This window comes from Phocoena sinus, chromosome 16 (genome assembly GCF_008692025.1).
Source record: "Phocoena sinus isolate mPhoSin1 chromosome 16, mPhoSin1.pri, whole genome shotgun sequence".
NCBI lineage: Eukaryota > Metazoa > Chordata > Mammalia > Artiodactyla > Phocoenidae > Phocoena > Phocoena sinus.
In genome coordinates this window covers 34,287,362-34,311,441 of record NC_045778.1, presented here as the reverse complement: position 1 = coordinate 34,311,441, position 24,080 = coordinate 34,287,362, and the positions used below count along the sequence as shown (strand labels likewise).

Sequence of the window (24,080 nt, the reverse complement as noted above, 5' to 3'; positions counted from 1 at the left end):
ATTTCAGTATCAAGGATGGACCAGAGGAAGAAAGGTAGATAGGTTAAGAGGTTTTAACATGAAAATGATGGCAAGGGTTTGTAGCAAAAAGGTTAGAGAAAAAATACAAAAGATATTAGCAATACTGAATCTTGAGAATTTGATCATAACAGTGGACACAAAATGAGAGCACAATATTTAATGAATAAATGGATGAATAATTGACTGACTGATTAGGTGTAGGAGATGGAAATGGATAACTGATTGACTAATTTGATGTAGAGAGGAGAAAGGGTTCATGATTCCAGGCCTGACTGGACAAAGGGTGGTGCCTTTAATTGAGGGCAAACATTATGTCTAGGGAAAGAGATCGTAAACTTAGCATGTCAAGCTGACTTTGAGGTACCTAGAGAGGGTGCAGGTGGGGGTGTTTACAAGCCATGTAAAGAAGTCTGAAATGCAAGGGCAAGATCTGAATGGGAGATGATTTGAGAACTGTCAGTACAAAAAAACAGTCAAATGTTCCACCAGAAACAGGTGAGGTCATCTGAGGAAGATGTTAGAAAAAGGAAAGAAAGACTAAGGAGATCCAGGGGATCACAAACATTTAAGGAATGGACAGAAGGGAAAAAAAGCAACAAAGGCGGCTGAGAATGCACAATCCAAAAGGAAAGAAAAGAACTGGAAGAGAATTTGAAAATAATAGGCAGTAGTGTCAAATTCCACAGATAAGCAAAGAAAAACTAAAGACTGAAAGGAAATGATCACCCTTGGTAGTTTGCAGATTTGGTCCCCTTTGCCAGAGGAGTTTCAGGAGACAAGATGAGGCACAGAAACTACAGAGTTCAAGAGTAAAAAAAAAAGGTAAAGAAATAGAGTCAGGAAACGTTAACCCATTCTTTCAAAGACTAGAAAGAAGAAGGCAGTAACCTGAGAGGAAATAAAGGCAGTAGTTTTGGTTTTTTCTAATTTTTTTTTTCTAATTTTGTTCTCTCTTTTCTAAGATGCAGAGAAAGAGCTAAAACAGAAGATTAAAAATAAGAAAATGGTGGGAACAATAGCTACAGCAAGATACCACAGGATATAAGATGAAGATGGGCTTCCAGTCCCATGATGAGGCCTGGAATGCTAGACAGGAAAAACAAGGCAGACATTCTGATTTACAGCTGAGTCACGAAGAAGGTGGTAGCTTGACAGGCACATTGCTCAGGGCTCTAGCCCTGGGAACACTGGACACTACGGCAGGCTCCACTCACCCACCTTAGTCGGGACTGGCTAAACCTGCAGGATGTGGGAATTGTGCTTGCAGCTGAACGGGGCTGTAGAAAGCAGGGACTAGGTCTTATTAGATGTTATGAGCAAACTCAACCAGCAAGATTATTGAGACCGTGGGCAATACAAATATTTCAAAAATATAAATGTAATGAAAATGTCTGTAATATTTACTCAATAGCTTAATTTAAAAAACTCATTTTTAAAATTCTCATCATCTAGCACAGAGCCTGGCACATAACAGATATCAGCGCATACAAGTGAATGATGTTGTGGGACCAACTCAGGGCAATATCCCAAGAGGACAGAACACCTGTGGAAGGCAGGCTCTGCAGTGTTCCAATGACCTGGCTAGAAAATCTCCTTCCTATGGGACAGGAGGGTGGAAAAACCTAATTGTCCCTACTGAAAACAAAAGAGGACAACATGAGTGTGAGGGGCCTTAATGATAACATTTTTTAAAAAACATTAATTTTTATTAAAAAAACCTTAAATTTTATCAAGAACAGTATATGTATGGCACTGTGCTGATCAGTTTATAAGAATTACCATATCTTAACCTCATTACAACACACAAACAGGTATATTTATTCCCATTTCAGAGATGAAGAAACTCAGTTTTCTACAGAGGTTAAGTAACTTGTCCCAGTTCACATAGATAATAAAGAACCAAGACTACTGAACCCAAGTCAGTAGCACTCAATATGATGGGTAGTGATAGTAGTGGTAGTATTAGTAACAGCAGGAACAATAGCAGCTAACAAACACTCTTATAGCTCTTACTGTGTGACAGGCAATGTTCTAAGGGTTTCATATTTATTAACCTTCACAACTACTTTATGAAGTAAATGTAATCATTTTACAAAGGAAGAAAGTAAACACAGAGGGGTTAGGTAGTTTTCCCAAGACCACACAGCTACTAAGTGGTGGGGCCAGGATTCAAATTTAACCATTACCCTATATAGCCTCTCTCCAATTCATTTTCTCTAAGCTAAGATGCAATATACTGTGTTTTTCAAAACTGTTGATCATGACATCAATGTATTGGTTTATGACAAAGCAAGTTTTGTTGTAAATGAGAAAGGCTAGAATAGAATGGACTACTCACTCTTTCCCAATACCTTCTCTAGTGCTGGACGAGATGGCCAACACCCTGGGCGAACTACAAGAAAAGCATATGTAACGATGTGTTTGTTTAGTTTTGTAATGGATGGGGAAGGAATCAATCAAATTTAACAGTGAAAAATATTCAAAAACTTATTCATGGAGCACAAATCAGAAAATCTGTTTCTTCTTCTTCTTTAAATGTAAAAGTTGTAATAGAATAGATAAGAGAAAATGTTTAAGAATTATTCAAAGTAACAGTAAGAGTCAATTTCAATGAAAAAAAACCCAAAGAATAATCTATTTTTTTGAAGAAATCAACACTTCAGGGAAACAAGAATATGATGAAAAGGGTCAGGGATTGAAAATAGAAAGCTGAAAAAGATGCTCAATTTAACTCCAATAGAGAAAAAAATGTAGCCACAAGGAGGAGACAACAGTTACTAGAGCCTTCTGAAGAACTGAAAATAAATAATATACAAATTGCAGTTTTTTTCAAGAATATCACAGTAAGAGGGCTTCCCTGGTGGCACAATGGTTCAGAGTCTGCCTGCCGATGCAGGGGACACGGGTTCGTGCCCCGGTCCGGGAAGATCCCACATGCCACGGAGCGGCTGGGCCCGTGAGCCATGGCCGCTGAGCCTGTGTGTCCGGAGCCTGTGCTCCGCAATGGGAGAGGCCACGACAGTGAGAGGCCCGCGTACCGCAAAAAAAAAAAAACAAACAGCAAGGAGAAATTCTGATTGATGTAATTGAGAAATCAAAATCAAAACTGTCTGAAGGTGAAAAATAATTATATTATTTGGGGTGAATTACAAAATAATACTGGAATGGACCACTGTGAGGGAAAATGCCAGCAAAGGAGGACAGAAGTTGCAGATAACCTCAAAAGGCTTTATCCGAATTCTATTATCAAACCACCGATGAAAGATTAAGGTAGATTAAAGACAGTAAAATGTTGACAGACTCAGTCTTTTCACGTGAAGTAAGTGATTCCCATTTGTGTGTAGTAATGGTCTTACTTGTCAGACCAAAGAAACGAGGCATGTCACATTCAGTGGACTTAGAGTAATAAACTTGCCTGCAATGTTTTTCCAAACCTGAAACAGTACTATAAAATGTAATTATTTTATGTAAACATTTTTGCCTTTGTGTTTCATATAGGAAAACCAGTGTAGAACCTAAGACAGTTACAGCTTCAGCAGTTGTTATAATGTTCAGTTGGATTTTTAAAATTAATTTTGCAACATTTCACTGAGTCGTTTTTATATTATATTTTGGAAACTAGATTTATTTTTTAAAAAGCAGTTTATTTATTTAAAAAAGAAAGTTTTTCCCTACTTAATAATGAATCAATACCTTTGCTACATATACATCAATAAGATAGAACAGAAAATATCAGAAGGCATCATGCATAGTGAAAAGTACTTCATGACCACTTTAGTTTCAGTTATGTGTATATATGTGCGTGCAGCATGTAAAATGTTCTGATTATAAGTTTTAAAAATACAAGGATAAAACATTTTATTGCAACATCTAAGAAACCTTGTAAAATGTAAAGACCCTACTGACAAACTTTTGCATATATAAAAAAAAACCTTGCACACTGGCTGCCACTCATCCATAGGACTGCTCCCCTCATTCTTCCCTTTCCCCAGACCTGAGTAGACACTGTCCACCTGATGGCCAGTGTAAAGAATTGTATATCTTTGGGGCCCTGTTCGCACATCTCCTCTCCCTCACCCCACCTTCAAGATTTAGCCTCTTTAGCCTTAAAAGGAATGTGTGCACACAGTCACCATTTTGTCTGTCTCCACTCTCATGAGTAATCCCATTCCATACAATCTCTAGCACTCTCCATAAAATTTCCTACAATAACGGAAATGTTCTATATCTGCTCTGTCCTATACAGTAGTCACTAACCACAAGTGGCTCTTGAGCCTTAGAATATGACTACAGTAGCTAAGGAAATAAATTTTTATTTACTTTTAACTCATTTAAATTTAAAAGCTACACGTGGCTAGAGGCTACCATAATGGACAGCACAGTCTTATACACAAACTTAAAAACCAAATATTTAAATCTCTCCTTCTGTCTTTTCAAATTCTTGCCCAGTTACTACTTCAGAGAAAAAAACCCAAAAAATCCTCTTGTTGGGGACTTCCCTGGTGGCACAGTGGTTAAGAATCCACCTGCCAATGCAGGGGACATGGGTTCGAGCCCTGGTCCAGGAAGATCCCACATGCCACGGAGCAACTAAGCCTGTGCGCCACAACTACTGAGCCTGTTCTCTAGAGCCACGAGCCACAAGTACTGAAGCCGCACCGCCTAGAGCCCGTGCTCTGCAACGAGAAGCCACCGCAGTGAGAAGCCTGTGCACCGCAATGAAGAGTAGCCCCCACTTGACACAACTAGAGAAAGCCCGCGTGCAGCAACAAAGACCCAACACGACCAAAAATAAATTTTAAAAAAAAATCCTGTTTATTTTCACTCCACTTATAAATCACAAAACGTGCTGAGGAAGACAGATAAACCTTGAAATTAGATAAACAGTTAAAAATGGCTTATCATGAAAATATTTTAAAGTAAAATTAGATATAATAAATAAAAGTGCTATAAACAATCTCTATATCCTTAAAAATGCCACTCTGTCATACAGTGTACTTTAAATTTAATAAACCAGAACTTTGGAATTGGGAAATTACAGATCATATAAGAAATTGAGTCCAGAGAAGTTAAAAGAATTTCCATTCAGATTCTGTTGACCACAGAGCCAGCTTTTCTAACACAGAAAAGAAACCTAAAAATTCTAGAAATTCTTACCTAGAAATTCTTTCAGAATTCACTCAACAACCATTACAACAAATTACTAGATACAAAGAACAGTAACACAGAAATCCTGCTCTCAAGCCCCTCATTCTTTTTAAATGTCCACCTATCTCCTTAATGCTCATCTAATAAAAACTTGATTTTCTTCACATATCAATTAAAAAAGCATAATTTCAATCAATTTTATTTTCTGGATTTAATTAGTAACATCCAATGGTGTTACTGTCCATTATTTTGGGTTGACAAACATAAAATAATGATTTTATGAGACAATAGCTTTCCAAGTATTAAATAAACATCTTTAAGTTTGGAAATTACTATAATTCAATTCTAAAGACATTTCTCTGTAAAAACAAAGTATGGAGTTATTTTAAGTTTGCTTTTAAATATGCTAGTTATAGTATATAAGTAAGCTTCTCAGAAAAAACTTTCTAAACTTTAGTTATAATTACCACTTAATTATTAGTTTTAATTGAAAATATTAAAATAGTAACCTATTTCAGGATAGTAGGAATTGTAGTATTGGTAGAAAACATTCAAATAATATACCAGCAGTCTAAGGTTTTGGTACCTTCAAGAAATAATTTAGACAGGAAAGAATACCCTAAAACAATCCCTCAAGTCATTCAGTCTATTTCAGGTCTCTAAGCCAATCTGATACATTATTGCAGAAAAATTAAAATGTTTTTAAATCTCAAGGAAATAAATTTGGGGCCTTAGTTTAACTTTAGCAATTTTAGTTGATGAGCTCAAAAGGGTTAACAGTGTGATAAGGCCACACACAGGCAATCTTAGACTACACTAAAAGAAATGCACCATGGGGCTTCCCTGGTGGCGCAGTGGTTGAGAGTCCGCCTGCCGAAGCAGGGGACGCGGGTTCGTGCCCAGTCCGGGAAGATTCCACATGCCGCGGAGCGGCTGGGCCCGTGAGCCATGGCCACTGAGCCTGCGCGTACAGAGCCTCCGCAACGGGAGAGGCCACGACAGTGAGAGGCCCGCGTACCGCAAAAAAAAAAAAACAAGGACCACAACATATTTGGGTTTTTTTAATTCTTAAATATGTAGGAAAAAACACTCAGTAAAAGCTGAGGGAAGAAATAAAAGTTACTAAAGAACCTAAATGTTATGACTACAATTCTAGTAAAAAGGTGTTTTGGTTTTTTCTTTACTTGGATATAGCAGCATGTAGAAAGAGTCTTCCTCTAGTTCCATAGCAAATGAGACACAGCAACTAGGGGTTGCTGATAAAGAACTGAAATATTAAAAACACTATGCACAATCCCCAAATCGTGTTTACTTCAGTAACACAAATAATAATTTCATAACTACTTCAATAACAATTTCATAAACTATGACTGAAAAAAAGTTAAAGGCTGAGGCCTGAGTATCAACCACACCTTAAAATCAAAGTACATTTATATTTAACCTATGCTGGCAACTGGTCAATACAACGCAAGGAACGCTTCAGTGACAAGAAAATACATATCATAATATTCTAGACAGAACTTTGTTCTCTATTATGAAAGAAACTTTAAGTAAAATTATGTCAGGTAAGAATAAGCAACTTAGTAAACAAATTAAAAACTAATCATTTTACTGTGAAAGGTAGTTTCAAATACTACAATTAAACTTGCCAGACACAATATGATTAAACGAGAATACACATAAAGTACTTCAAAAACAAAACTATAAAGCAGAAATACATCTTTACCCAAAATGACTATATGGTAATACTGCAAAATGTCTCACTATCAAACGTTAAAATACCAAATGCTTGAAGGATACTTCTGGGCTTATAAAATTAACAAAACTTAGGTGAGTCCTTAGTGGGGCTTGATCCTCTTTTAGTACTTAGAAAATCCAAATATATCACAACACTGTCAGTTTGTCCTTCCAACCCCTTAGGAACTAGCTCTTTCTCTATTTCATGCCTGGTACTGCTTAAGGTCTACTTGTGGTCTATGTCACTTCTCTCCTCCACTCATGAGAGCTTCCTGACACTTGGCATATAATCCCCATGTGCTGCCCAAAGTTACTGCTCTGGACTCATCCAGGGTTGCCCAAACCCTCCAGCCCCATCTGGGGAACAGTAGGCAACCCAGCTCAGTCATTAGTTCCTTGGCAATGGCAAGTACTTGCTTCTAACCATCCTCTTCTGCACTCTCTTATTATGAGTAGAAGAATACAATGTTTCCTACTCATCTAGGTACTCCGTCTATATGATGGCTGTCTGTTCTCCTAGTTTCCTTTAGATCTCTCCAACTCGTGGAATACAATGCACATGTCAATGTGTAATAATTCTCAACTCTGTCCTGTGCTCTCCAACACTACCTCATTTCTTAATCTAGAATCTTATCATCTAGAGCCAGTATTCTAGCATAAATTTCCTTAATTCCCTACCTTCAGTTTCTTCCCCTTCAATTCATCCCTATAGTTTTCCCAGAGTTGATATTTAAAATCATAAATCTGGGGCTTCCCGGGTGGCGCAGTGGTTGAGAGTCCACCTGCCGATGCGGGGGACACGGGTTCATGCCCGGGTCCAGGAGGATCCCACATGCCACGGAGCGGCTGGGCCTGTGAGCCATGGCCGCTGGGCCTGTGCGTCAGGAGCCTGTGCTCCGCGGTGGGAGAGGCCGCGGCAGTGAGAGGCCCGCGTACCTCAAAAAAAGAAAAAAAAAAATCATAAATCTGATCATGTCACTCTTCGATTTAAAATCCTTCAGTGGTCCTCCAAAGAACAAACACCTTAAAACAGTACTAACAACAGCAGGTGACAGCTGCTGAGAAGTTGTATGCCAGGTACCTGCATTACCTCATTTAAATCTCACAACAATCCTACAGTGCAGATATATTCATTATTCTTATTTTCCAGATTTAAGCAAAATGAAACTTGGAAAAATCACATGATCTGTCCATAGCCACACAGTAAGAAAATGCAGCTAAGATTACAAAAGCCTTCAAAATCTGGCTTTTACTCCTTTGCAGCAGCTCTCTCCCACAACTACCCAATAAACCCTGCCTTCCACTTACATTAAACCACCCAAAGATCTGTGACCATACTATGATCTTTCAGGACTCCTTACCAGTCTTGGTACCATACTACCCCCCTTGGCTCAAAATGCCCACTCACCCACCTTGGTCCACCTTGGGAACTCTCTCTGAAGACGTTTTCCTTTCTTTCTTACCTCCTCCACAAGGGAGGTTCCTAGGCAGAACAATATAAGCCAAAATGATACACACACCCCACTCTAAATTTCAAAATGCTACAATACAGAATGCTCAAATAGATTTTCCAAGGTAATTTCCAGGTGAGAATATAGTGCCAGCCTCATAAACTCTACATTTATCAGAAAAGTAAATAAAGATCAACAATGTAGCAACAGCAAAGGCTAATAAAAATACATTTAATACTTTTGCAAAACATTCACAACATGTAAAACTCAATTATTTTGAAATATGTGGTAAATCATCCAGAATATAAAGGATCAAATTTAAAAATACTTTCTTCTGCAAATTTGGACTTCTTTAACTGTAACAAGCAAGATAAATTCTACAAAATTTTACAAAATCTGTTAGCAAACCAAGACAAAATTCAAGAAACTAAAGAGCTCTTCTATGACTATATCTGGGATCAGAAAATGACGATTCAATACTAAATGACTTGTGCTTATGAATCATATTAGATGATGTACAGGTACAGGGATTATGTTACGACATCTGCAGCATCAGCATATTAGGCCCGCATCTTCCAGGAACATGCAACAATGGTATCAGGAGTCTCTTCTGGGTATTAACTGAGTTTAAACAGCATTTCTTCAAGGTACTACTCAAATATATTAGCTTACAATTCCCCACGCTAAAGCTCCTATTTTCATCTATTCACAGCCTCAAGATCTTCCTGCTTAAGGGTTAAGCTAAGAAAGGAAAAAGTCTTCAGAGAGAGTTCCCATGGTGGACCAAGGTGGGTGAATGGGCATTTTGAGTCAAGGGGGTAGTATGGTACCAAGACTGGTAAGGAGTCCTGAAAGATAGTAGTATGGTCACAGATCCTTGGGTGGTTTGGTATAAATGGAAAGCAGGGTTTATACTTAATTGCTCTTTAACTGGCATTTGGACACAAAGCACCAAGTGTTACTTTCAAAGTTTTAATCTCTTTTCTAGCTCATTAAGAAAATGTCCTATAAGAGCATTTCTGGGACTTATCCATATATCTTTTCTTGCTTTTCCCCACTAATCCTTACAAATCATATTCTTAACTCTTAAGCAAATTTCTTGTAAAAAGCATAAACTACTTCTTAACAATATCACCTAACAGAGATATTTAGGAAACTGACCTTTAATGGTTCAAGCACTATTCTAGGGTGGCATATCCAAAATTATTTTGCCTTTGACATTCCTACTGGATACAACCAACATGCACTTCCTGTAGAATATCCAGGACCAAGCAGAAGAATTACTTTCAAAGGGCCTTTTTACAATGGTCTACTCAGGATATTAGAGCCTGGCTGAAGGAAACAGTAAGGAGAATGGAGAAGGAAAAGCTCCATCAGCAGAACTTGACAGGCAAAGGAAAATGAACAGAAGTCAAGATGATTCTCAGGTTTATAATTTGGGTAACTGAGTGACGGGCAGCATCACTAACCATAGCAGGAAATGAAGTGAATTCGTAAGTCTGGAGAAGACCACGTACTAATTTTTGATGTTTTAAATTTCAGGTTTTCTGCTGAACTATCAGGTGGGCATTCTAAATAGCAAACTTAAGGACTGTAATGCTCAAGAGAGAAACTAGGGTGGATAAAAGAACACAGATATGAGATAACAAAAAATAATGTATTCAAGAAAGCATAACAATGAAGAAAAAAAAGTCAGGCTAAAACCTTGGAAAACATGAACATTAAGGGACAGGAGTTAGTAATGATAACTGAGAAAGAAGAGGTAAGAAAGAGAAACAGGAGAGAGTGATATCATGGAAGCCAAGAAAAAGAGGTGTCAAGAACATGGGCACGATCAGCTAAATGGTTCACTCAGGATTTAACAATTAGGAACTATGTCCAAGGTTAATACAATTTCAACAAGTAGAGGAAGCAAAAGTAATAAAAACACTGTTGGGAGAAGGAAACAAAAAAGGAAGAGTGCAAAATGTATTTGGCAAAGTGTATTTGGAACAGAATGTAGAAGAGTTTTGCTGGAATGGAAAGTTCATGTAGCAGAAGACAAGACAGGAAGTCTGGGCCAAAGACTTTGCATTCAAGATTTTATTCTATTTTAGATTTTATTCTGTGAGGAAGAAGAAAGACAAGTAGCTTTTCTTTTTCTTTTTGAAACAACTACCCTGGTGACAACATTCATGATGAACTGGAATGACGAGAGTTACAAGCTATTAAGCAGTCTTAAAATTATCTAAACATAGTAATGAGGGCCTGAAAGAGGTTGGCAGTAGACAAAGTAAGAATTAAGAGATACATGAAGGAGAGATATTCTCTAATCCCAGCGTGCCCTAGACATTCCACTATTACTATATTATTATACTCATCACATTGCACCATAATCATCTGTGGACTGGAGTATAATAATAATCATAGGGCTTCCCTGGTGGTACAGTGGTTGGGAGTCCATCTGCCAATGCAGGGGACACTGGTTCAAGCCCTGGTCCAGGAAGATCCCACATGCTGCAGAGCAGCTGAGCCCGTGCGCCACAACGACTGAGCCTGTGCTGTAGAGCCCGCGAGCCACAACTACTGAGCCCACTGGCCGCAACTACTGAAGCCTGCACGCCTAGAGCCCGTGCTCTGCAATAAGAGAAGCCACCACAATGAGAAGCCCGTGCACTGCAACGAAGAGTAGCCCCCGCTCGCTGCAACTAGAGAAGGCCCGCACACAGCAACGAAGACCCAACGCAGCCAGAAACAAAATAAATAAAATAAATTTTTAAAAATAATCATATTATTATACTCATCACATTGCATCATAATCATTTGTGGACTGGGACCCTCTCTTATTCGGCCTCTCATTACTAGAACTAACAAAACAGGACACAGGAAGAGGCCAAAAAATTTTTGTTGAATTACAATAGAACTCAGTAATGATAAAATATAGAAGTGGGACTTAAAGTTACTGCAGAGAAACCTAAGTGACTACAAGACGGTAATATAGAAAACACTAATGGAGAAGTTAAGATCAAGTTTAGGGAATGAGTTTAAAATATGTTTAGGATGAGAAGTGTCTAAGGACAACATTCAAATAGAAATATCAAACAGCAAAAAATGAAACCACAGAAGGAAAAAAAAAACCATAGGGATTGGGGTGCCAACCCTCCACTCAGCCAAAAATCCAAGTACAACTTACAGTAAGCCCTCCCTATACTTGGTCCCTCTGCATCACAGATTTCACCAGCTAAGATCCCGTAGTACTATAGTATCTACTCTTGAAAAAATTCCACACATAAGTGGACCCATGCAGTTCAAACTTGTGTTGTTCAAGGGTAAACTGCATTCAGATATTCAAACAAAAAAGAGAATTTTGAGATACATCATGAAATCATCAACAAATCTTATTTTTTGCTCATAAGAACAAATATTTAACAAAATACCAATTTCCTAAGACACCTTGGGGGTATGACTCTATCTTTAAGAATGCTATCTGAATTGCTTACTTGCATATTCTGTAAAAATTTAATTGATGTAAAAGCCCAACCAAATAGGTCAATCAAAACTGGGTCAATAGGGCTTCCCTGGTGGCAGAGTGGTTAAAAATCCGCCTGCCAATGCAGAGGACATGGGTTCGAGCCCTGGTCCGGGAAGATCCCACATGCCGCAGAGCAACTAAGCCCATGCGCCACAACTTCTGAGCCTGTGCTCTAGAGCCCGAGAGCCACAACTACTGAGCCCACAAACCTAGAGCCCATGCTTCGTAACAAGAGAAGCCACTGCAATAAGAAGCCCACGCACCGCAACGAAGAGTAGCCCCCACTCACCGCAACTACAGAAAGCCCACGCGCAGCATAGAGAAAGCCCGCCTGCAGCAACGAAGACCCAAGGCAGCCAAAAATAAATAAATAAATTTGTTAAAAAAAACCTGGGTCAATACTAAATAATTACTTGCTTTATTTATTCATTCATTCAAAAATATTTATTGAGTGACTATCAGTTTGCATTGGGACAAGGGGAACCAGATACAAAGCAAATAAAGTAACATATAGCAAATACTACAACAAAGTCATTGCAAAATGTAAAGAAACACAGGTAACACAGAACAGAGAATATAATGGAGGATGGGTAGAGGAGGCATGATGAAAATAGACCTAGAAGCTGTCCTGGAAGAGGAGACACCTATGTTGGGCTTTTTAAAAGATGAAGTGATTTAACAAGATAGCTAAGAAAGCTGAATGGTATTCTGGAACAAAAGGAATAGTATGTGCAAAAGCATGGAGATGTCAAAAAGAGTTTCTCATCTTCATGGAAACATGACAGAGGTGTCATGGCACAGCTCATGGAAGACTTTCTGTACACTGATAAGGAATTTGACCCTTATCCTATAGTCCTGTGGTAAGAAACATCAGATGTGCATTAGAATGCCCTAAGGAGTACTCCAAATCCCCTAAAGCAGAGTGCAAGTGCAGGCAGGAGATGGAGAAGTAAAAAACAGGGCAGAGCCACAGAAGATTTTTAAGCAATAACAAAACTTGTTTCAGAAATCCAAAAGTCAGTAGCAGTGGCTAAGGGAAGAAAACCTCGAGGAAAACTGAAGAAGATTAAGAAGCGATTGCAATAATGCTCCAGCACTAAATACTGACAACTACCTACTCAAACATAAATGAACCACAGCAAGAGGCACATAAATGCTGTAACTGTAATATGTGCTTTGAACCATGAGTTTCAGAACTCATCTCTGATAACAACTCAATAATCAGAAGCAATTACAGTAAAAGTACAATCAGAGACATTAAAAAAAAAAAAAGGGAAAAAGAGTGGCCACCAAATTTTCCCCTTAAAAGTACTTCATCTATACTTTAATTTAAAAGGTTTTTTTATTAAAAAATTTTTTTTTCTTTTTAAAAAAGATACTTCATAATAAAACACCATAGCAGGCAGAGATTACTAAATCCAAATTTAGAACCTACCACATGGCTACTAGCACTGTGCAAAACTACTGAGAATGATAATCAGTAAAAAGTTACCAGAGGGCTTCCCTGGTGGCGCAGTGGTTGAGAGTCCGCCTGCCGATGCACAGGACACAGGTTCATGCCCCGGTCTGGGAAGATTCCACATGCCGCGGAGCGGCTAGGCCCGTGAGCCATGGTCGCTGAGCCTGCGCGTCTGGAGCCTGTGCTCCACAATGGGAGAGGCCACAACAGTGAGAGGCCCGCGTACCGCAAAAAAAAAAAAGTTACCAGAGAACAACTGGTCAATAACAACAACAACAAAGATTATTTAACGGATTCCTAATAATTCATTAAAAATTTTGTTACCCACATATAAAAACAACAGTTTTGAACTGATGAAAATTCACCAAACTGTGGGGAAGGCATGTTCTTTAATACCTATCTCCACTAGCCACTGTCTTCATTTGAAAAAAAATAGGTCAGTACATAAGGACACATATATGATAATGACAGACCTTAGGGTCACAGATAAGGATAAAATTAATTTCATTTATTTTTCAAAGAAATAGCTCCTGTAATTTTTTTTCTCTCTACTGGGTCATTCCATCAGCTACAAATATACTAGAAAAGCACCCATATTTAAAAAAAATTAAAATTCCTTGACTCCACATCCCCTCCAGCCAGCACCCTGTTTTTCCTCAGTTTCAGTTGAGACTCCTTGAGAAAACTGGTTGTCTCCAATTTCTCTCCTATAGGTCCCTCTTAAACCCTCTCCAATCAAGTTTTCATCTCCATTAATCCACCATGAACAACTTAAGGTCACCAATGATTTTCCTTTTTTGTTTGTTTGTGTTTTTTTTGGTTGTACCACGAGGAATGAGGAATCCTCATTCCCTGACCAGGGATCGAACCCATGCCCCCTGCAATGAGTGGAAGCGCGGAGTCCTAACCACTGGACCTCCAAGGAATTCCCACCAATGATTTTCACATTGTTAAATCTAAATCACATTCTTAGTCCTCGATCTAACTGCAGCCAACACAACTGATCACTCACTTCCCCCTTCTTAAAACATTTCACTTAGCTTCAGAGACAACCACTCACTCTTAATTTTCCTTCTTTGGAGGGTGCTTCTTACTCATTTTTTAGCTCTAGCACTAACTCTCTCTCCAGGTCCCTCTCTCTCATTAGAGGACCCCAAGGCAAAGTCTCTGACTTCTCCAGTCACACTCACTTCCTAGATTATCTTAATCATTTCTAATGGTATTAAATACTATCTCTATGCCAATGACTGGAAATTTATATCCCCAGCCCCTCCTCTGAACTGAAATGCAGACTCATGTATACCCAGCTGTCTAGACAGTATCTCCACTTGGACTCCTAACATATCCAAAACTGAACGCATTACTTCCCCCTAAAACCTGCTTCTCCTGCAGTCTTCCCCATCTCGGTAAACTCCATTCTTTCAGTGGTTCAGGTCAAAACCTACAACCCACATCTAATCCACCATCAAATTCTGTTGGCTCTGCCTTCAAAATATACTGTGAGCACTTCTCCTAACCCTGCCTAAAATCACCATCATCTCCCACCTGGCATTATTGCTGAAGCCTGCTGAATTATCTCATTATGCCTGCCTATGACATTCTCTACACACCAGTGGAAAGGTCTATTTAAAACAAGTCAAAATCAATGGATGGCTTCCCACTTTCAGGGTAAAAGCCAAAAAATTCTATTGGCCTGTAAGGCCATATATGATGTATTTTGCACTCCCGCTACCATCCCTTTGGCCCCTTCACCCACCTCTCTGGCCTCATCTTCCACCAATCATTCCTCACAAGGCCTCCAATGATCTATTTATCACTCCTCAAACAGGACAAGCATGCTTCAGACAAAAGATATCTGCACTCTTATTCCATCTTCCTCAAATGCTCTCCCCTAATATCTGTACAAATTAGATCACAACCTCATTTCTTCCACATCTCTGCTCACCACTGATCACTGCATCATCCCCCGTGTTCTTTCCACCTTATTCTGCTTTGTTTTTTTCCACAGCAGTATAATAGCTGACATATTGCATACCTACTTGTTTATTTTCTGTATCTTATTATTAGAATATAAGTTCCACAAGGTCAGAAAATGTGTTTTCTTCACTGCACCATTACTAGCAAGTGCCCAGCTGGTATTTGTTGAATGGAAAGATGGCATGAATGAGGAAAATCCAGATTCAGGATCTGGTCTCAAAGCCTGGGTTGAGGAAACTTACAGTGAAGAAATCCTCAAGTAGTGAAAAAAACATCAACTGCAAAAGTGGCCACAACAATGGCCAGATCTACAAGTCTAGCTGATGCCAATAATAAATAAGGGCTGACAAGTCCAGACTATCTTAAAATAAAGAAAATAAGCTTGAGATAAAATGTTTAAATAAAAATAAAAGGAAGAAGAAGAAATGGCCATCCCTGCCTCGCTATTCCCTGTAAAGAAATACCACCTGGATATGTTTCCTGTAAGCTGGCCTACCAAGTTAGACCAAAATATTACCAGACCCATTCTACACACTTAAATAGCTGTTAGGAATAGTCCCTGCTTTTCTAAGGTATGGGCTTCTGAGAAAATTGTAACTCCCAACCCTAACGCTGGCTGCCAAGACATAATGGTCAGAGAAAGCTCTCAAATTTCCCCAAAGCACTCAGGCTGCAACCAAATATCATTAATGTAATGACAACAACAATTCAAAGTACCTTCTGGTGTCTGCCTATCTTCATTTTCTCTAGTGTATGCACTAGGGTATCTGTCATCAAGAGACTGTGGTATCTTGATATGGGGGGAGGGAGGTGTGTGGAGGGGGGAGAAGGGGAGAGAGAGAAAGAGAGGGAGGGAAAGAGAGAGAGCAAATTCAAAGAAACAGGACCTGGATTTATTTTTTTCCATTTTAAAGAGAGTGCCAGGCAATAGAAAGCATCTGTTAAGATACAAGATGTCACCTGGGCTCTTCAATATGACACCAAAACAGAGATCACGGAAGAACCAAAACCCTGAGAAATCCAGCATTCCTCAGCTAAAGAGCTGTCTTGCATCTCCCATTACCATACATAGAATTGAAGAGATGGCGCAGGAGACCATGCCAAAATGGACAGCTGAGAGCAGTAATGGGGGAGGGAAGAGTGGTAACAACCATGGAAAAGCAGGGGAGAGGAATAATTACCCATGTTTTTTCTCTTTTCCCCCTTCCTATTCTACTTACCAAGTACAGAAGAAACTGGGCAGATGAATACAACGAAGGACAACACAGACAGTGAAGGATAACGATGCTCTGAAGCAAAAGGTAGCAGAAGAAATCATGCACAAATTCCTTTTCTAAGTCACTCTTCGAAAAACAAACATGAAGTTATGAATTGACCGAGGAAATTTAAAATTTAAAACAAATTCCCACACCTTAGATAATGACAGAACTATACAAAGAGAAGAGAGATTCTTAATTATTTGGAATGATGGTCCTGGGGCATTTTTAAGATCAACAATCCTCAAAGATGATCTAAATATTTTCGAACTAACTTACTGATCAACATGGGAAAGGTGAAAATCTTTCACTTTCATGGATGCAGGCTTTAAGAATTCTCTGGCTTTCTAATGGCTCCAAATCTCAAAATAACCAATTTGAAGTCAGAGAGGTAACTCTGGGGGCATTCAAAGGCAATCAACTCAGCAGAGAAGAGCTAAAAACTCAGAGATTACACCTATCATACTCTTGATTGGTCAATTCACTTAAAAAGAAAGGAGCGTTCTGATTGGTTGCTCTCTATAGGCTGAGTCACGCCCCAGCATCAGCACCTGTAGCAAGAAGATGGTAGAAGCTGAAAGAGGGCACGGGATACTCTGAGAAAGGGGCGGGGGGGGGGGGGCCGGGGGGCCGGGGCGGGGGGCGGGGAGGTCAGTAACAAAGGAAAGACGATTTAATGCCATGCAGCCACTGGCCATCAGCAAATCACAGTAGGGCACACGAACCAAAACTGTTTGTAGCGTGAGGTGGCATTCCGTGTTTACTTCTGTGCGAATACTTCCCTCTCCTTAAGGCTCCTCTTCTAATCCTGCACTGATGGCTCTTCCCCCTTCTCCCTGACAACTGTCATTCTCTAGAGCTTCTCTTCCTCCAGCCACTTTTTGATTTTGGTGATTTGGTGTTTCCTACCCCCAGTTCAGTCTCTTGCCATTTTCCTGAATTAGCTCATCCTGCATTAGCTCATGCTTTCTACTCAGTCCCTGTCCTTGACAAGTACATAACCCAGTGGGGGAGGTAGATGTGTCACTAAGTTAGGTACAATAAATCCCAGTCAATGCTATGAAAGAAATATAACAAAGCTCTGTGAGCGCATATTCATCTGTCATTACCCCACTTAATAACGTCCAAATCAACACTCCAGCTTCCCACTCTCTTATCAGTTACTAAGCCCCACAGCTTTCCATAATACCCCTGATCTCCACTTCCAACTTGCAGTTTAGGTTTCATTTCTCATTAGACCTATTTCAACCACTTCCTATCAGAAACACAATTCAATATATTTCCACTTTGCCACATCAGCCACCTCCCTAAAAGATATAACATACTATATCATCCCTTTGCTTTGAAACATCTAATATTTTTCCAGTACCTAAGAGATAAAGTTCAAATCCTTAGCAGAGAAAATAAAGTAATATAATATACTTTTCAAATAGAGCCCTTTAAAAGCAGGCTGTTTGAGTTCTAGTTCCGATGCTTCCCAGCTGTGTTACCTTTGGCGGGTCACCTTACCTCTCTTTCTCATGTGCAAAATGAGGATATGAAAAGAACCTACATCTTAGGGTTGTTATGAGGATTAAGTAAGAAATTCTATCCAAGTACCAGCAAAGTAACCAGCACTCAATCAATGTTAATTACTACACCAGGGTTGTCTCATCTATCTAGAATGTCTTACTCCCAAAGGAAGAAGATAACCAAGGTTTTATTTTCGTACATTTTAGAATGATTAATAAAAGTTAAATCAGAAATGATCTTCTAGTTAATCTGGAAACAACAAAAACTTCAATTAACCAAAAACTGCTTTCATGAAATTTTTGCCTAAATTTACTATAATTTATTAAAACACAAGTACCCATTTATAAAAAAAACTAGGTTAGTTTCATTTTGTTTTGTTTCCTATTCAAGTTCAAGAAGAAAAAAGGCAGCAGTTTACCAATGGAAACTCACTTATTTTTAAGAATGTGATTCTCTATAGTATAAAATCCACAAAAATTAAATGCAATCTCAATTGCATATATTATTGTTAAAGATATATACATATAACAAAAAGAACCATAGAAGCTTAAGAAAATAAAAATATGCATCAGATGGTAGAGTGACATTTGTTCGTAGATCTCACAATCAAAGGATGAAATCACACACAAAAAATTGTCAATGATTTTTTTTTTGGTTTTTGTTGTTGTTGTCAATGATTTTAATAATTTTAAAACTGCAAAGTCTACAACAATAAAAATAACAAAAATAAAACAGATCACAAACATATTTCAAGAGAATAATATATTTATGATGCTAGGTACTAATGAAAATTGGTAAGAAGAGTCCAGTAAATTTATGGGCAAAGGACAAACAATTCATACAAAGGAGAAAAGAAAATGAGAGAAATACTGCACTTCCTTTTCTATTGTGAATAGCGATCTTAGACAGCAGGTACCCTTATACCTATTTGAAAAAAAAAAGTTAAAAACAAAAGCCTGTAAAAGATAAAACTGGTCAACCAAACTGCTGGAAGCAGTAAAAAAAAAAATACTACCTTTCAGAAACAAACCTAGCAATATTTTTCAAAAGTGACAAAACCATTCATACCTTTTGACCTTATAATCCCCCGCCTGGGGCTTTAGCCTAAAGGAAAGAAGCAAAACAAAGGACATCTCCATGTTAACTGCATCCCGTGAAAAACGGGAAGCAGCTTAGATGTCCAATAATTATAAATAAGTAAATAAATCAACTCACTGTAACACTGTATACTAATTTAAATATATAAAAACTATAGCAGTAAGAAAACATAAAATATGAAGGCAAAAATTGAACTGTAATGCTGTGATTACAGTACAAAATCATGTATATATGATGAGAAATGAATAAGAGAATATTTTAAGTTTATTTTTTTTCCTTATTTCTTTGACCATTAAGTTGTCTGTTAGAATTGATCAGGCCTCCCATAGGAAGTACACATTTCAAAACTAACTTTTCAAAGGCATAAAACCACAATTTTTCTTTTACAAAAAACCTATCACATAGAAGTAATCAGATAGGCTCTTTTCACGTACAGACTAGCAATACATGTAATTTTAGCCATGCTATTAGCCAGCTGTAACCTTATTTTATTAAATTTCATTTCACCATCAAAATGTAACTGTATGTGGGGGTCTCCATATGGTGAGCAGAAGCCACTTATTAAGGAGCACTCTATCCAGCAATGAGGTCAAAAATCCCAGACGAATGGAATAGTGGAGGTTAGGTTTCTCCTATATCCTCAAATGAATCATCATGTTTCTTAGCCTCAAGGGCTCTAAGACCCTAGAAGCAGCAGGCAATTAAGCAGCCAAAGAGATTGAAAGTTGAAGCTGATTTGCTCTCCCTCTGAAAATTGACAACTTCCTCATTTTCCCCCAAAGCACCATGGAATAATGAAAAATACACAAGTGTGACATCAGGAGATGTGGATACAAGTGACTCTTAGTAACTTCAAGTAAGTTTCTTGCCCTTTGGGGTGTCAGTCGTTTAATGGGTAAAATTTTTAAAGTTGAAACAAATAATCTATGAATTCTTTCAAGTTCAAAATCCTACTAATAGACCCCTTTAACCAATATACGTCCAACTCTCTCAAAATCTCCCACTCTGATTATAAAACAAGACTTAGAAGTAGGCAACTGGGGGCAAGGACACAGATGGTCAAAAGACCTGGATTGTATCCCAGCTCTGTCCCCTTCTACCTGCATGACCTTGGGCAAATTTCTTTGTCTTAAAGTCCTAAATTAAAGAAACAGCAAGGGCTTCCCTGGTGGCACAGTGGTTGAGGGTCCGCCTGCCGATGCAGAGGACATGTGTTCGTGCCCCAGTCCCGGAAGATCCCGCATGCGGCGGAGGGGCTGGGCCCGTGGGCCATGGCCGCTGAGCCTGCACGTCTGGAGCCTGTGCTCCTTAACGGGAGAGACCACAGCAGTGAGAGGCCCGTGTACCACAAAACAAACAAAAAAAAAAAAATTAAAGAAACAGCAATACTTACTGGCCATATTCTTTTTATTCTTGTGTCATAAAACATATTGGTTTTTTTCTGTCCTAAGTGGGGTTTCATTCCTAACCAGCAACAATTTTGACTTTATTCCTGGAAATTTTAAAGTACCTTGTGCAGTCACCTCTTCTAAGTTTTCTAACACAGAAAGAGGTAGTTAATATACTTTACCTATAAACTTTACCTATATAAAAAGGTAGGTAATATACTTTACCTATAATATACTTTACCTATAAACTATAGGAGCATTCCTCAAAAGTTCATTTAGTAAACAGTCTGTGAGCACCTGTGCCATAAAACAGCATGTGTTAGAGTTGCAAAGGTCCCTTCCCTTAAGAAGCCCAAAAGTCTGGTGAACACAGCCATATTAACAAATCATTAACTACCAACTGACAGAGTACTAACTGCAGAATGTACAATGTACTAGTGGATCAGTGAAGACAAGTGAGATAAGATGTCTGGACAAGATTCAGAGGTGATAATTGGTCAGGTCTTGAAGGGTAAGTTGTTTACTAGATGGAGAAGAATTCTCAATAGAGGCAACAGTGTAAAACCACAAAGGAAGATGACATCTTCAGAGAACTCTAAATAGTCTTTGTTCAGAGAGGGCAGGCAAAATGGTAGAAGATGAAATGAGAAACAAAGACAAGTACGAGAAATCGTGAAGGGCTCTGACTATTATGAAGAGTCACTGCCAGACTTTTAAGCATGAAATCAAAGTCCCCTCTTCTTCCCCAATCAAAGTTGAGTCAAGACAACAAACAGAAAATGAAAGTCTAGATGTGAAAAGGTACAATAAATTGCCTTGTTGTGTTTTTTTAAATGGAGAGTTCCTGGTGTTCAGGATGGCTTCTAGCAGTTTCTTACTATGGCGTATTAATACAACACTGAAGTAAAACAGTATGAATTACAGCTAAAGGGTTCAAGAAAGTGTGTGTTTACCCAAAGATTATTTGACATCAGTGTTGTTGAGAACACTAAAGAAAACGAGCAAATAAGAAAATACTAAAGATACTAAGTAATGAATTAAGAGAGGCAAACAGTAATAACATCTAAGACTGACTTCAGGCAAAACATTCAGGAATGTTTAAATCCTTATAATACATATATTGATTACAGATAAGAAGTTTTTTGTGACTATCTTTTGCAGAGGCAAGTATCTTGAATGCCTTTTGGTTAAAGAAGAGGTGCCACAACCAAACTCTCTTTAAAACTAGTCTAGAAGATGATGCTTAAGAAGAAGAAGAAAAAAAAAACTGGCAAAATTAATAGGTTCCATTAATATTTTAATGCTCAGGAAAAAAAGGGAAAAAAGAAATGCCTTTCAAAAGGTTATTTTGGAAAGCCTAAGCTCCATTTATCTCACCAATGGGAGTGAAACACAGACATTCCAATCTGGGACTACGAAGAGTCCCTGCATCAGTAATTTCCACACTGTTCAGGCCTAGTCTAGGAACAGCAAGCCTAACTGGCTGGGTAGCCCACAAAGATGAATTTGCAATTACTGAAATTCAAACTCAAGCTTAGCCGTCAAATGCTCCCTCAAAGAAGTCATTCTCCCTTTGCCTGACAAAAAAGAGTAGGTGCATTAAAAAAATATATATATATGTATAAAAACAGCAGATGTCTAAAAAGGAGAGAGAAGAAGCATCTGAACCTATGGCAACGGTGTGGTCCACCAAAGTTTTGTCTCAGGATGTGTTTAGGGTGTGTCTTTGTTTGGGCCCAGCAATTAAAAAAAAAAAAACCCACAGTCATTCGGGGCACCCCGGTACTTGGTACTTTCCCTATCATCCCTCACTAGCATCCTGGCTCTGAAATCACTGGGTATCTCAGCCTCGCCCTGATTTCTCCTTGAGAGAGGGCCGCAGCCGCAGCGGCCCACGGGCCCTGATATGCCTGTCACAGCCCCAGGGGCGAGGAACGTCCGACCTCCCCGCTCCACGCCTGCCTGCTCAGGTGGCTCGCGGAGACTCCAGAGGGTCGCTCCGGAGGGCAGGAGGCCGGAGGACGCCACGGCCCTATCCCGGGCGCCCGGACCTGGGCCCCGGACCGCGCCCCCTGCCCAGGGCTGCCGCGGGCGCTCGCCCCGCCCCGACTCCGGCCCCTGCTCCCGCCCCGACCCCGACTCTCACCGTGCGGAGGTCGCGCTGCCTCCTCAGCCGCGGCCCGGCTGCCGGTCGCCCAGCGACCTACAGGCCAAAGGACGGCAGGTGAGGCGAGGGGCCGCCCGTCACATCCCCGCTGGCCCAGCCGCCCGACCCACAGCAGCCAGCATCACGTCCACGGCCCGAGGGAGCGCTGGACTCCAGAGCCACCGCGCCCCCTCCCTCGGCCGGCGCCCGCCTGGACTCCGCCCTCCGGGGCCCACGAACCGCGCGCGCGCAGCCCCGCCCCCCCGGAACGCCCTGCGCAGGCGCGAGCCTCACGAGGTTAGGCCCCGCCTTTGGGCCCGCCCCCGCTGCCTGACTCCGGCTTCTGCCCATTTCTGGCACCGCCCCCGCCCTCTCGCCAGCCTTTCCCAGGCTACACCCCCCACTTCAGGACCCGCCCCCTTCCACTGACCTTGCCTCTCTGCCCCCTGACTCAGGCCTTTCCTGCGCCCAACTTGTGACGCCAGCCTGGTGGCTGACCCACCTATAGCCGGCCTCCTGGACCAACATTTGCCTCTTTACCTCGGTCAAACCTGTCAACTAAACCTCCCGACCCCGAAAAGTTAGGAGTAGTCAGAGCTTTGGGACTGACGTGGGCTCCTCTCCCACATTTCGGTGAAGTGGACAGATCTAACATTTTGTGTTTTCAGGTCCATCCCTGTTTTCTGCCCTCCGGTGCTTGCTCTGGATCATGCCGGATCTTACTGAGAACCAACAAACACTCTGCCGGATCTTACTGAGATTGAGTGGAAGAAATAGGCACACCGGAGTGCTGAGAGTGGAAACAGCTTCATGACATAATCAATCTGGGTTTCTTTTGCCGGAAGCCAGGTCCTCCTGCCCTCTGGGACTTCCATCAGCCATAGGCCTTCTCTTCCCCTCCTTTCTTCCTTGATGGCTTGGCTTGTTGAGTGCCCTTGCCCCTGGAAGCCTCCCTGGTCTAGCTGGATGTAAAAGCCCTGGAGGTTCCCCTGTCTGGCAATAGACTTACCTGAAATCCCTGTAGGCCATGCTTATCAGCAGCTCCATTGCAGTAAATAACTTTGAGGATTTCTTGAGAAATACTGATTTCTTTCATGCCTCCAGATCAGTGATACTCCAAGGGGAAAGGGAGTGGAAATTACCAGACTGATATGAGGGGGCATGCCTGATTTGTAGAACCAGACTTCTCTTAATAGTATACTTTTATATTTGGAAAATAGTGTCATGTTTAAAATCAACCCATAAAGTTAAAGATTGAATTTCTTGGAAGATAAGATGTATGCTTAAAATGTAGAGAAAGACTAGAACTAAACACTCTACGATTTATCTCTGGATTAAGTAGACTAGAACTAAACACTCTACGATTTATTTTTGGA

General features: G+C 40.0%; 2 protein-coding genes across 6 annotated transcripts in view; one reads left to right on the top strand and one right to left on the bottom strand.

Moving 5' to 3' along the window:
• The window catches only part of CCSER2 (coiled-coil serine rich protein 2), a 160,671-nt gene extending 137,748 nt beyond the window's left edge, over positions 1 to 22,923 (bottom strand). For 3 of the 5 annotated variants that reach the window (XR_004346138.1, XM_032607902.1, XM_032607901.1), the window contains exon 1: positions 22,705 to 22,921. The gene's annotated coding sequence lies outside the window, so the exon portion shown is untranslated. Of the gene's footprint in view, positions 1 to 20,799; positions 20,856 to 22,704 lie in introns of all 5 variants that reach the window. The other 2 variants (XM_032607900.1, XM_032607899.1) reach the window with 2 other exon arrangements.
• On the top strand, positions 22,465 to 23,133 carry LOC116741283 (proline-rich protein HaeIII subfamily 1-like). The gene has a single exon (XM_032607577.1). The coding sequence runs from the start codon at positions 22,465 to 22,467 to the stop codon at positions 23,131 to 23,133; it is 669 nt and encodes a 222-aa protein (XP_032463468.1).
• Positions 23,134 to 24,080: the final 947 nt, after the last annotated feature.

What these genes read in the sequence shown, in the direction of transcription:
- LOC116741283 (XM_032607577.1), top strand. Translation starts at nt 22,465, where the DNA reads ATGCCTGTCACAGCCCCAGGGGCGAGGAACGTCCGACCTCCCCGCTCC.